Source organism: Zosterops lateralis (assembly GCF_965231275.1).
Source record: "Zosterops lateralis genome assembly, chromosome: 1".
In the NCBI taxonomy this organism is placed as follows: Eukaryota; Metazoa; Chordata; class Aves; order Passeriformes; family Zosteropidae; genus Zosterops; species Zosterops lateralis.
Genome location: NC_139762.1, coordinates 55,804,320 through 55,816,642, shown reverse-complemented (window position 1 = coordinate 55,816,642; position 12,323 = coordinate 55,804,320). Strand labels below are relative to the sequence as shown.

At 36.0% G+C, this 12,323-nt stretch overlaps 1 protein-coding gene across 1 annotated transcript in view; it reads left to right on the top strand.

Moving 5' to 3' along the window:
- ADCY1 (adenylate cyclase 1) overlaps positions 1–12,323 on the top strand; it is a gene marked incomplete at both ends in the record, with an annotated part of 149,345 nt that overhangs the window by 84,550 nt on the left and 52,472 nt on the right. The window contains one exon of the mRNA XM_083860552.1: positions 6,368–6,495. Within this exon, the coding sequence (XP_083716678.1) occupies positions 6,368–6,495 (128 nt within the window). The remainder of the gene's footprint in view (positions 1–6,367; positions 6,496–12,323) is intronic.

Genomic DNA, 12,323 nt, shown 5'->3' with positions numbered 1-12,323 from the left:
GCTTGTGTGTTTTTTAACTGTGTCAAGAACAGTCAGTTCTTTTCTGAGCATTGAACTAGATTTTCCTGTGAGTAATCACTCTAAAAAATCGTTTATATTGCATCTATAGAATGTTTTTAGTTTATGTTAAGATAATTATGATGTATTTTTAAATATAAAATTAATGCAGCTTTGTGGACTCTTTAAGATGGGAAAATTAGTGCTGGAAAGCATAAGTGTAAACTTACAGCATGTAAACCTTCTTTGTGAAAATATGTGTGCACTGGGGGGCAGGATATTTATAAATGCTAATCTTTCTTAAGGAGACTTGTCTCCTCAGCTCCCCTTGAAAGTCAGCACAGGCACAGGATCCCACTGAGGCAGATGACCACATAGTTTCAAATCCAGTTCTGAACAGCCATCTGGAGACAGCTCCTGGAGAGACCTAAGGAAGTAAATTTTCTTAAATGAAAGTGTTCTTAATCAATATGCCTGTAACTCTATAGGATCAGGGAATAACAATGTGTGCATGAAGCAAAGCTGAAGTAAGTGTCTGGGGACAGTTTTCTAGGGAAAAAATTAACAATACACACTCTAAGTACTGTAGGAACATATAAATGGGCAAGTACCCCAGAGAGTAGATCTTGCCTATTATACAGTATATTTTAGGTAAGAGGATACTGTGCTTGGTAGGCTAATTCTTTGTCACAATTCTTATCATAATTTATATGCTTGAAATTAGCAAATTGTTCCTGATTTCATATACTGCAAATCTGAAGTTTGCATCTTTTTACAGGACTGTATTGGATTGTTCCAATCAGCCTCAGATGCTTGAAGTGTGGGCATATGTACTAACACTTATTGTTTTAACCTGTCGCACAGTTAGCATTGAGAAAACTATTTTTGAAATCTGGAAAAATAACCATTTCCTGAAATTTAGAGCTTATTTTTTCAGCATTTTATACTGTATTTGTTTTAGGCTTGTTTCTCCTGGAATATATCTTCATAAAAAGACAAAATCTGAAAGGATGCTTAATAAAACCTAGGAAGGAGACAAGCATGCGTGTCAGTCATGATTGTAAAAAATATTTTTGCTATTTTTTTTTTCATTTCCGAGTAAATTAATATATATGATTGTTGCATAGGTTTTCACTCTCCAGAAATAAAAACATTTTAACATTCTAGTTTTTTAAAATTGCACTCCATGTGAAGTAAGGAAAGAATTTATTGTAAGAATAAGAATGTAGACGAAAGGTCATTTTAGGTCAGCGTATATAATTGCAAATAAAATTGAGGGAAAGCACTTGAAACGAATATCGTCCTTTTTATAGCTATCCTGAATAATTCTACATCTGTGCATACATAATGTGGCTCCTGTGATGGTAGAAAATTTCTAATTACTTCAAAAACACATTACAAAATTAAAAGCTTACAAATAAATACTCATTTGGCGATGACCAGCTTTCCTCAATCAGAGCCTATCAAGTAATTTTCTATGGCACTTCCTATACTGCATTTGTTTTCTTTTTGTAGTTTCTGCCACTGTAGAAACTCTTCTTGTTAAGTCTATGCTAACTCTTATTGCAATAAGTATGTCTCCATTACTCTGCTAAATCAAACTCTATGGAGTATTGCAGTTAGCTCATTCTCAAGGCTTTTTATGCTGGGTCTAGCAGATATACAAGAACTAAAGTTAGTTGTGAAGTTGCTATTTGTAGGATTTATTCCATTAAAAGGTTATTAAAATGGTCATTTCCATTTTTAAGCCCATACTTCAAAATCTGGGGGAAAAATGTTAAAATATGTATGTAGTAATTGATAGGATTCAATGGAGTTTTCTAATAGATTGATCAGTTTTCATAAGTGTATTATCACTATTGGCACACTGCAGTATAATAGAGCTGGTGGTAACATCCATGTCACTTCATTATACTTAAGATTTGACTATGAGGTTTATGTGAGAAGATGGCTTCAGTAATCTCTCACATTGTGGCCCACATTCAATATAGTTATTAAAACAGATTTGGATGCTACTCACAGAAACCATGTTGCTAGATTTCTTTTGTTTTACTGAAAAAAAAAAAAAAAAAGAAAAAAGAAATATGATAAGTGAAATTATTGTCTGTCATTAATGAAAATTGCAGATGGTGTGAGAAAATTGCATCCAGCTCTGGGGCTCTCAGCATGAGAGAGACCTGAATCTCTTGGAGTGGGTCCAGAAGACAGTAACAAAAATTATCAGAGGGCTGGAACATCTCTCCTCTGAAGGAAGACTGGGAAGGTTGCTTGGAAAAGAAGGCCCCTGGGAAATCTTACTGCAGCCTTTCAATATATGAAAGGGGCCTTATAAAAGAAGTCAGCAAGGACTTTACCAAGGGTCTGTAGGACAAAGGGGCAAAAGATTTTAAACTGAAAATTTCAAAGGGGTATCGAGGTAGAGTTCTAAAGAGTTTTTCATGTCAACCTAAACCCATGTTTTCCTCTTTTTCTGCACCTAGCTATGTCTTTTGAGAATACTGCTACTGAATCCTGAATATCTAGGAGATATTCACTCTGTTATATTTTCCGTGGAGTTCTTTCAGTTTTGTTTTTCTCTAAAGCTCTTTGATGCACAAAACTGTTACAGCTGAGAGAAAAAAAACAGATTTTTTTTTAATGTTTCACTTAACTTTAGAAGAGAATTAAATATATTAAGAAAGTATAAATGTCAAAAAATGTGAAGTGATTGCTTATGAAGAATCTCTTCCTTTCATGCACTGAACTTAATAACTGGGTATAGCATTGCTTAATTACATTATACATTATATTACATTATACATTATATTACTTTATACAGCCTTCCAACTAACACCATCCAATTTGCTGCCTTTTCTTTTATGACCTTGAAAGAGGGTGGTTCGTTGTTCATCATTTCCATAATATCCAAAGACCATACTGTGTTCTTCCAAAGGCACTTAGATCAGTAAGACAGTCACTCTATCTCTGCTTAAAGGAGGGAATGGATTAGTAATGCCAGAAATAGGTATCAGCAGCCAGATACCTTCTGTAGAAGACGCGGACCTAGACCTATTCTGGTCTGTATTCAAACCTTTTGGAAGGGGGGAGCTCAAAACTGGTATCTGGCCCACAACTATCAGTCTGAGCCACACTGGTTAGTACTGCAGGGAATGAATATTAAAATTTGCCTTTATCACATATGCTGTGCATATATGCAAGAGGGTGTAGGTAAATTTGCAGAACTGTGTATCTGCGTGTCATGCATGCACATATGCACATATATATGGGTGGATGGATTATCTGTACTGTATGATAGCTAATGTATAGGCTTTAATGTGTTTGTCCCAATCTAATAAACAACTATAATAGAATTGAATAGAGGCATAATTTCATCTTCAAAGGATGTAGCAGAAGATACAATTCTTTCTGCAAGTCTTTTGCATGTGCACACACATCTGTAGTAAATGATAACTTCTAGAGTGATTCAAAGCTTTCTAATCCAATTTTCTACTGAGATTAACAGCATTTTGGCAGAAAGAGCTATAAATGTTAAATATGCTGCACATGCTACACACATCAGAAATAAGATGTAGTGGTAACAGTGGTAAATCCTATTTTGTCCTCTCTCAAGACCTCTTTGAAAGCAGAATGAAGTTCTAGGTTTGTGAAGAGAGATAAATAAGGAATGCATTTCATTGTTCTTTTTTGTCTTCAGGGAGTTTTAGAGATGCTTTGAATATTTTCCCCCAGCAGTCATTTCATATAATAGTAACTAAGAAATGTCTGTAACTGTCATGTGGTTAGCCTGGATTATTAAATTATGTCTTGGGTCCCTGCGGATAAGAAGGACAGCTGGTATAAATTAGTGTAGTTCCCCTGAAACACATAATGCCATGCTGATTAATATGGACTCAAAATTTGATCTCTTTTGCCTACCTGATAAAGACAATTCATAGGATTCCTCCAACAAAGGAAGCTGTTGGAATGGGGCTTTCCAAATGAAGTGACTGATAGTCCAAGAAGAAAGAGATAGAGAAAACAAATATGAAGGGGGAAAAAAATCCACAGGTATTTATGAAGGTTCCTTTCTTGAGAGTCACTAATATTCCTTTTGTCTCTTTGAACATCTGTAAGGGAGAGTGACTATGCCCCTCTGTGTCACTGCCTGGCCCCGATGATGAAATTCTTAACAGCAGAGCTAAAAGATTCATCTGTGCTCCTTCTTTAGTCCTCATAGCTCACCTTTTTGCCCCAGAGTTAATGCTATTTCAGTGAAAACTGAGCCATTTAGTGGTTTCCCTCTATCTGCAACTTCTCCTCAATATGTGAAAAAAATATTGAGCTAGCGAAATCTTTTTCAGGGAGTAGGGCAATTTTTTCCCCCACAGAGGCATTGCAGGGGTTTTGAGCTCCAGAACTATTTCCTGTGCTGCCAATGCATCCATATAACTCCACTCTTCTGCTGCATGTAGGGCTGCTCCTGTACTAATTTGCAACTATGCCCAGTCAGTATCCAGAGATCTCACCATAGCTGAAGTCTGACATATAGCAAGGATGTCAAAGCCTTGCCCTGAAACTATAAAGCCATCTGTAAGTCCATGCCTAAAAAATCTCTTCCCTTTGCCCCAACATTTAAATAGCTGAACCTGAACATGTATGGTCTTTGGTGTTCTATTTTATTCTTTTTTTCTTTAAGTCTCTAATTTTGCAGTCACTAAGCACTGTAGGTAGTGATCAAACTTCTGTTCCCATTTATGTAGGCTAAGCAAAACAAAATCCGCCTGTATAGAAGAACACACGTTAAGTAGTCATAACTAGAAAAGCCTTTTCTCCTACTTAAGCATACCCAAAAAAAAGACAGCTCTCTTCTTTGATTTAAGGTCTGAATTTGCTGCTTAATTTATAAAAAGAAGTAGACAAGCCAGCTTTCCCAAACAGTGCCTTCTTCCATGCATGAACAGAGGTAGTTCTTATTTTATAGTATTTGTTCAATACTGAGTACCATTTACAAAGAAGAGAGGCTTGGGAATGCCTGCAGCAGGAAGTGTGTGTAGCAACAAGCCCCAAATGCTGGTATACATGGTGACATGTCAGAGAGAAAAGGATCACTGCAGGCATAATTATTGTTTGTGAGCTGGAATGTGGGTAATGATGTGAAGAATATGGTTAACTTAGAAGGGCTTTAATTCTTGTAGACTGGATGAAAATATATGCCTGCGTGAGAAGCTGAACAAGTATGATTCTATGATTAGGGTTTTTTTCCAGAAATTTGAAATTACATCCTTTTTTTTTTTTTTTTTCCTTCCTTTTCTGTGCCTTTTCTTTTTCTTTTTTTCTCTTTCCTTTTTTTCCCTTTCTGTGTTGCTGAAGTCAAGTCTATATTGCACAGTGCTGGGAAAAGAATCAGACTTTTGTGAATCCCCTCCCATCATATTCATAATACTTAATTTTTCATGGTGCTTACTGAAATAATCCCAGTTTTGTAAGTTGGATTCATTTAATCGGGTTATTTACTTCTCTGTGCCATATTCTAAATGGGTAGAAGTTGCCATAGTCTAGTTACAAAAGATACCATCATCTCTTCAAGTCTTCCCATAGTTTATTAGCTAAAGGTACTGCTCTTTTAAAGGCTTTTTGTTATGTGCTCTCTGTTTAGAAATGAACTTTCAGCTCAGATGGATGTAGCAATTATCATATGCCAACATTTTGGGGTTGTTTTGTGGTTTTTTGTTTTGTTTTTTTTTTTTTTAATGGGAAAGTTTTAGCCAGACCTCTTTGGCTATAGAAATTAAACTCCATACAAACAGGAGACAAATTTGATTGCAATGCAAACTGACTAGCTTCTCATCTGAAAGTCTGTTATACTGATCATGCTGTGTTGCAAAGTATGGTTTATGAATAAGTAATGCAAAAATGATCGTACCTTTACAGATAAATAAACAATATTTCCTGGTGAATTGGAACTGAATTTGAAACAATTTTCTCAGAAAGCAAACATTTCCCAATATTCACCAGTGGTTTGGTCTCAGTCCTTTGGTTTGGGTTCACACAGAAATGATGTCTCATTGCAAATATTGAATTCATAGTAACCCAGCATGAGGGCAAGGCAATAACATTTGTTCAGAACTATATCTTTAAGCAGTGTTAACCTGTGTGTACTGAACGATGCTGGGCTGACATCCAGTATATATGTGTCTATTTATAACTAAATAAACAATTATGTGTGTCAGCTGTGTACACGGAGCCCAGATTTCATGAGCTGTAAATTATTTCATTTGATCACAGAAAGATTCCCTGAATTATTGCATAGTATTGGAGAAGATTTTTACCCTGTTGATATTGAAGTATTTATGTAAATAGTAAAACTTTTCTCATTCTGTTTTTATGAAAGGAAAACCATTGCAGAAGAATAAAAATCCTAGGGGACTGTTACTACTGTGTATCAGGATTGACCCAGCCCAAAACAGATCATGCCCATTGCTGTGTTGAAATGGGACTGGATATGATTGACACCATCACGTAAGTACCATGCACGGTGAACCCAGACAGGAGTGCTGCAACAGCTCCTATGTGGTCTTCAGGGGGTGTGCTCTTAGAAAAACATCAGTGTCTGCTAGCACTACTCACCTGGCAAGTCATACTCTTGCATTCAGACCACAGCACCCTGATTTCAAGAGCAGCCACTCTAGACATTGATTTTCCGCTCCATTTAATCACTGTAAGGAGTAAGTGTGCAAATTGAGTATGTAGAGGCACATACATGTACTGAATAGGTGTCAGAAAGATAATAGGAAATAAGAAAATATACCCTATTGCCTATTGCCACAATGAAAGCAGTCAAATTTGTTGTTTTGCAGTGATAAACATTGGTCATTTTGCATACCAGTATGTAAACTCAAAACCAGTCCTGATGTATGCCTGTTGTATACGTGTTTGTAGTCTCAAAATCATAGCCTGCTGATTATTCCTTTTTAATGTAATGTTTAAACTTTTCATTTATTCTGCTTTTAGAAATGTAATATGAAATTTACTTTGATGCTCAGATTTTTGTTTATGCTTGAGAGGTCTACACTGACCATTTTTTTTGCCAAGGCAAAAAATATGGATGTGAGAGAACTGTGAATGAGCTTTTAGATTAAGCTGGAGATCTATTTCATTACCTAGGTGAGAAAGGATAAAGATGGAAAATGTCTTCACTCCTGTATTGCCCACTTCTCCTTTTCATTTGTTAAATGTACTACAGAATCTCTCAGTAAGAAGAGTTGGATAAATTAATTCATTTTCTCCCTTGTTCAATGCAAGTTCATCATTTGTAGAAATTGTAAAATTGATAAAATACTTTGAAATCTCTTAATCTATAATTTATTATAGTCTATGTGAATATAAAATCCTAAAATAATATTTAGGATGCAGAATACTGCATTCTTTCAGCAGTATTTGGATACTCCATTTATAAGGAAGCCCTGACCTTTAGAAACATAATTAGATGTACAGGTCTTGCACACATTTTTCAAAAGCCTTTTGGTTTGCTTGAGTGTTTTTTAAATTGCTAGAAAGCAATAGATTATGCTCTCATTATCTTTTAAACCTAGCATTAATCTTTAATTAATAGTTGTGCTGTATTTCATGTATACAAGTAAGGTATTGATAGAGCTGTTGGAACTTTCCTCTTTAGAATATTTCAGTTTTATTATTAAAATTAACATGTTCCCTTTTTAGGGTATATTTTATTGGCTACTGACATGATAATTTAAACTTGAAAAAGGAGTTGAATTAGGAAAGAATGAACTGTTCAGCCTGCAGAAGAGAAGTCTAAGAGGGATTCTTATCTATGCAGACAAATACCTGGTGAGAGGGAGTAAAGAGGACAAAGCCAAACTTTTCTCAGTGACATCCAGTGGCAGCACAAGAGGAAATGGGCAAAACTGAAATAAAGAAATTTAATTTCAGTAGAAGAAAATCTTTCTTTTATTGTGGAGGCAGTCAGATACTGAAGAGGCTCCACTGAAAGGTTGTGGCATTTGCGTCCCTGGAGAGATTTAAACCCAGTACAGTTCTAGGCAAATTTCTGTAGCTGGCTGCTCTCTTAGCAAGTATGTTGATCTAAATGATTTCCAGAGGCCCCTAGCAGCATCAGCAACTTTGCAATTTTAAGTGGATAAGCTGCACTATGTTGTCTAGATATGTTTGGTCAGAGGTTGAGGGAGAAGATAACTGGCCATTTAAGGATTTTATTTTTTAAAGAATCCATAAATTTTGGGTCTTTTGTGTAGTTAGTGGTCAGAGCATGATAAAAGGGCAAGATGGGTAAGAGGCAAGGTTTTAAGACAGTGCCAGATTACTTAGGGTTGTTTCATAGCTAGGGACCTATTCTACATTCTTCATGCATGAGCACAATTAGTCTCTCTCCTTCCCAGAAACCAAAGTTAGAATAAAGATTTTCCCAGACTAATTTGGTTTAAAATATGTTTAGTAAATGAAAAGGAGAAGTCAGGAGTTTCTGACAGTGAAGCTGGAATCCAGCATTTTAAACTGTATTGGTATGATTATTAGGCTTTGTTTATCAATTCCATGACATACAAACTCAGTTTTTTAAACTTTCCCCTTTCGTGCAGAGGTGGATGCCAGCTGGTAGTCTTTTTTAAGTCTATTCACTTTACTGTAGAATTCAGGTCTTGGCACTGTAAATTTATGCTTGGAATGTGTAATCCCTAGTGATAGGTTTGTAATGTTTCCTAGGATTAATAAATGAATAAATAAATAAATAAATAAATAAAGTCATTTGAACCTTGATTCATATGATGGATCTGTCAAAAGTGTGCGTCCCAGAGATATGTATTAACAAGAGGTGGGGGGTTTTTTTCTGGAAAATCAAGGAATAGAAACTTCTATGGCTGATTGATGGTTCTGTGATTGGATTGAGTTGAATGTGTTCATATAAACTGAGACACTCCATTCTCTTCATGTTCTGCATAACTGTTATTTAAGTATCCTACAATATGGTGTGAAATGTATCTTCTGAGAACATAATTTTCAAAGTATTACAAAATAATGACAATTTTCACAATTTCATCCACCTTCCTCAAAGTGTTTTCTTCAAGGGAACAGAACCAAAATAATTATGGGAGGAGCTTTTTATTCTTAAAAACTGACAAAACAGGTAGTGTTATATTCTGCTTCTATTCCAGAAGAATTTTGGCAGGCATTGTGTCAATGCCTCAGTACAGGCCTGGTGTTTGTTCTACTTTAGAGTCACTTACAGCACCATGGCAATAAGGGAAGTGTTCAATATCACCAAAATTTCTCTTACCTTGAGTTTTGACTGCCAGGCTTTTGTTAGTAATACAATTAAAATTATCACATTAGTGCCTCTAATATGTCATGTATTTCTCTAATGTTGCAGATGTCCTCACTTTGGTTATGAACATTGTGTTAGGCCAAGTACTCTCTTCAACTTACTTCAATTGGTTGCCACAACTGAAGTTTCAGTCTTATGTACAACAGAGTCTTACCTTCTAAATAGATATATTTGTTAGCTAATTGCCAAGTAGATAATTATGCCCAGCTAACAAAGCACTTCCCACCCTCATTTCTCCAAATGCTATCTAGAGTTCTGTTTTAAGCAAGTGCTATGGGGGAAATTTTATACACTGTTACTAGTTTTGTCTTTCCTTTGACATTTTCCTTTTCCTTTCCTTCCATTTCCTTCATCATATATAAATTTTATTAAACAATTCCTTGACTCATCCCAGCAACTCCTCTTAGGAGTTCCTCTTAGGAGATGAAATGCAGTAAAATGACAGACTTGTTTAGCTGCATTCAATAACATTGCAGAGCAAGAAATAATCTGTAATGTTTCCAGCTGAAAATAAGGAGAGATTCTGAGTGAGCAGTATATAAATACTAGATTTTGGACTGGGTCAAAATACTCAGGTTAATATTCATAAACTTGTCAAAACATTAATGGAATCCGGAATCATTCCTGCTGTCACACGGACAGTACATTTTCATGATACTTATTCTGTTAACACCTTACTAGTATGCCATTTCTGTACTGACTCAGAGGAAATTACATCACTAGCTGCATCACTGACTGTGTAGTAGCAGGGAGCAAGGCACAGTAGGAGCACATCTGTGGATCACAGCAACAGCTGCTGACTGCTTTAGTTCAACCTACATGAAATGTGGTGAGGAGGGGAAGGATTGCTTTAGAATAAGTACCATCTGACCTTCTGATCGAATGTTGTTGCTGCTTGTGGGCTTTGAAAACATCTAAAGGAAACTGTCCATTAACCCTTAATTCTCGAGAACTGGGCAACCCAGTGGGGTTTATCAGCTATTTTCTGTGACACATAGGTGATTGTTTCCTGAATGGATGGCTCCACCTAATGTGAATGACTCCACCAGTCATCATGTAAAACCTCACAGATGGAAGTTGGGCTTATTTGCACCTGGGGAGGTTTTTGCACTGGGGAGGTTGATGCTCAAACTCTCCTTTTGATGGTTTTGTTCATTGGCTGACCAAAAGCACCAGGGAAGGGAGAGGAACTATAGCAGTCAGTTTGCATAAGTCCAATGGAAATATCAAGTTTTCCTGTGTGATTTTTGTCTGATGAAATAGACAGAAGCATTAACTTCCATAATGTCAACACTCTTGAAGCTTTTCCCCTGGTCATCCAAAAGTTCAGGGTCTTGAAATGTTTGAACTGGCAGGAGTGAATTGACCTTAAGTTTTTGGAGAACCAGGAGCTGCCTTTTTTAAGAAGCTGTCTACCAGTGGCAAAAGCTCCATCAACTTGCACCTCTGCCAAAGAAAGCCAGCAGCCCTTCAACAGCTCCGACTCTCTCTCCTAGTGCTCTGTGTAGCTAAGCAATACTCAGGGGAAGTGCATATAATTGAACCAAAAATTGTATCTATGCCTTTAACCAGGAAACATTCATTTCTGCTGATATTTTTAAACCTAAAGAAAACACCTAAACAATTATAAGAACTGGCATGCAGAGATTTTTTGTTTCCCTCCTGGAATGCTCAGGAGCACAGCTCTGGAGCTGTTTGGCAGGTGATCTAAATTACTTTTATGGCTTGGAGCAGCACATAAAATATTTATAGTTAAGGAGGGAACTAAAATTTAAAGGCTTTGTAGGATACTTGAACTCTCAGGATAGATGCTTTTCTTATTAGTCTGTTGCATAGACTCTGAACACCAATGTTTAAAAATAAAATGGTTTTTTTGATTTCCATTTGTTTCTGGGCCTACTTTTCTGTTAACATTTGGAAAACTTTAGTATAGGAACCTATGAGAGAATAAGTTATAATGAGTAATTACTCATTATTTGAGAAACTCCTATTCCTGGCTTGTTTGTGAAGTGCTAATATTTTCTAAGAAATGTATTTATAATTTAAAATACCTCAGTGGACATTTTTATGATTTTATTGTAGAAATGTTGATGTTGTTTGGGAACATAGATACAGGTTAGCACGTGGTCAGAGTGTAATGAACCACGTGTAAATGTATCAATCTCTGAGGGTTCAGCCTTTGCCGAGAAGTGGCTAAAATTAGTGAGACAGCATGATCAAGTGTGTCTTGAAAATCAAAAAAGTTTTAATAAAGAAATAAAACAATACAAAAACGAAGGCAAAGCCGAGCACAGTATAGAGATAAGTCTCCTACTTGCTACAACACCTCAAAAAAGCGTGGAGTTTCTTTGTTCTCCCTCTTTAGTACTTAACAGTTTAGATGGGCTTTTTGGCTCTTGGCCCAATGAGATGAACAACAGGCTTTGAGTTACACTCTCAGAGCCCAATCCATGCTCTTGTGCTGGCACTCAGCCAATTACATAAGAGAAAAACACAGAACTTTCTAGTCAAACTTCCTAAAATGTCAAACCGAAACTCTTCCCCTATATGGAAACACCTGCTAGGGGTGTGGGGTGCATCACAATAGAACATGAACATTGTATTGCTCTGAATGTAAATTTGAAGCCTCTTCTTTCTATATTACCTAATATTCCCCATTTTTGATAGCTCAGTAGGGTATATTTATGGAAATTGTCTGCATAAACAGCACAGAGGTCTAAAAGATAAATTCAAAAAAGGTAATGAACTGAGGGTTTTTTTCCCTACTCAAATTTAAAAATGATGAAAGTGTTAAAAATGAAATTCTATATATCCAATTCAATAAGCAATAAAGTTAAGTTTTAGCAGCATTTTAATTGAGATGAAATACATTTGGCAGTGATTAAGTATAATTGAGCTTCTTAGAAAGCATAAGCAAAACCAGTCAGAGTACGGAGGGAATTTTCTCCCTTCTCACGTACATAGAATACATTTCAAACTATATTTATAT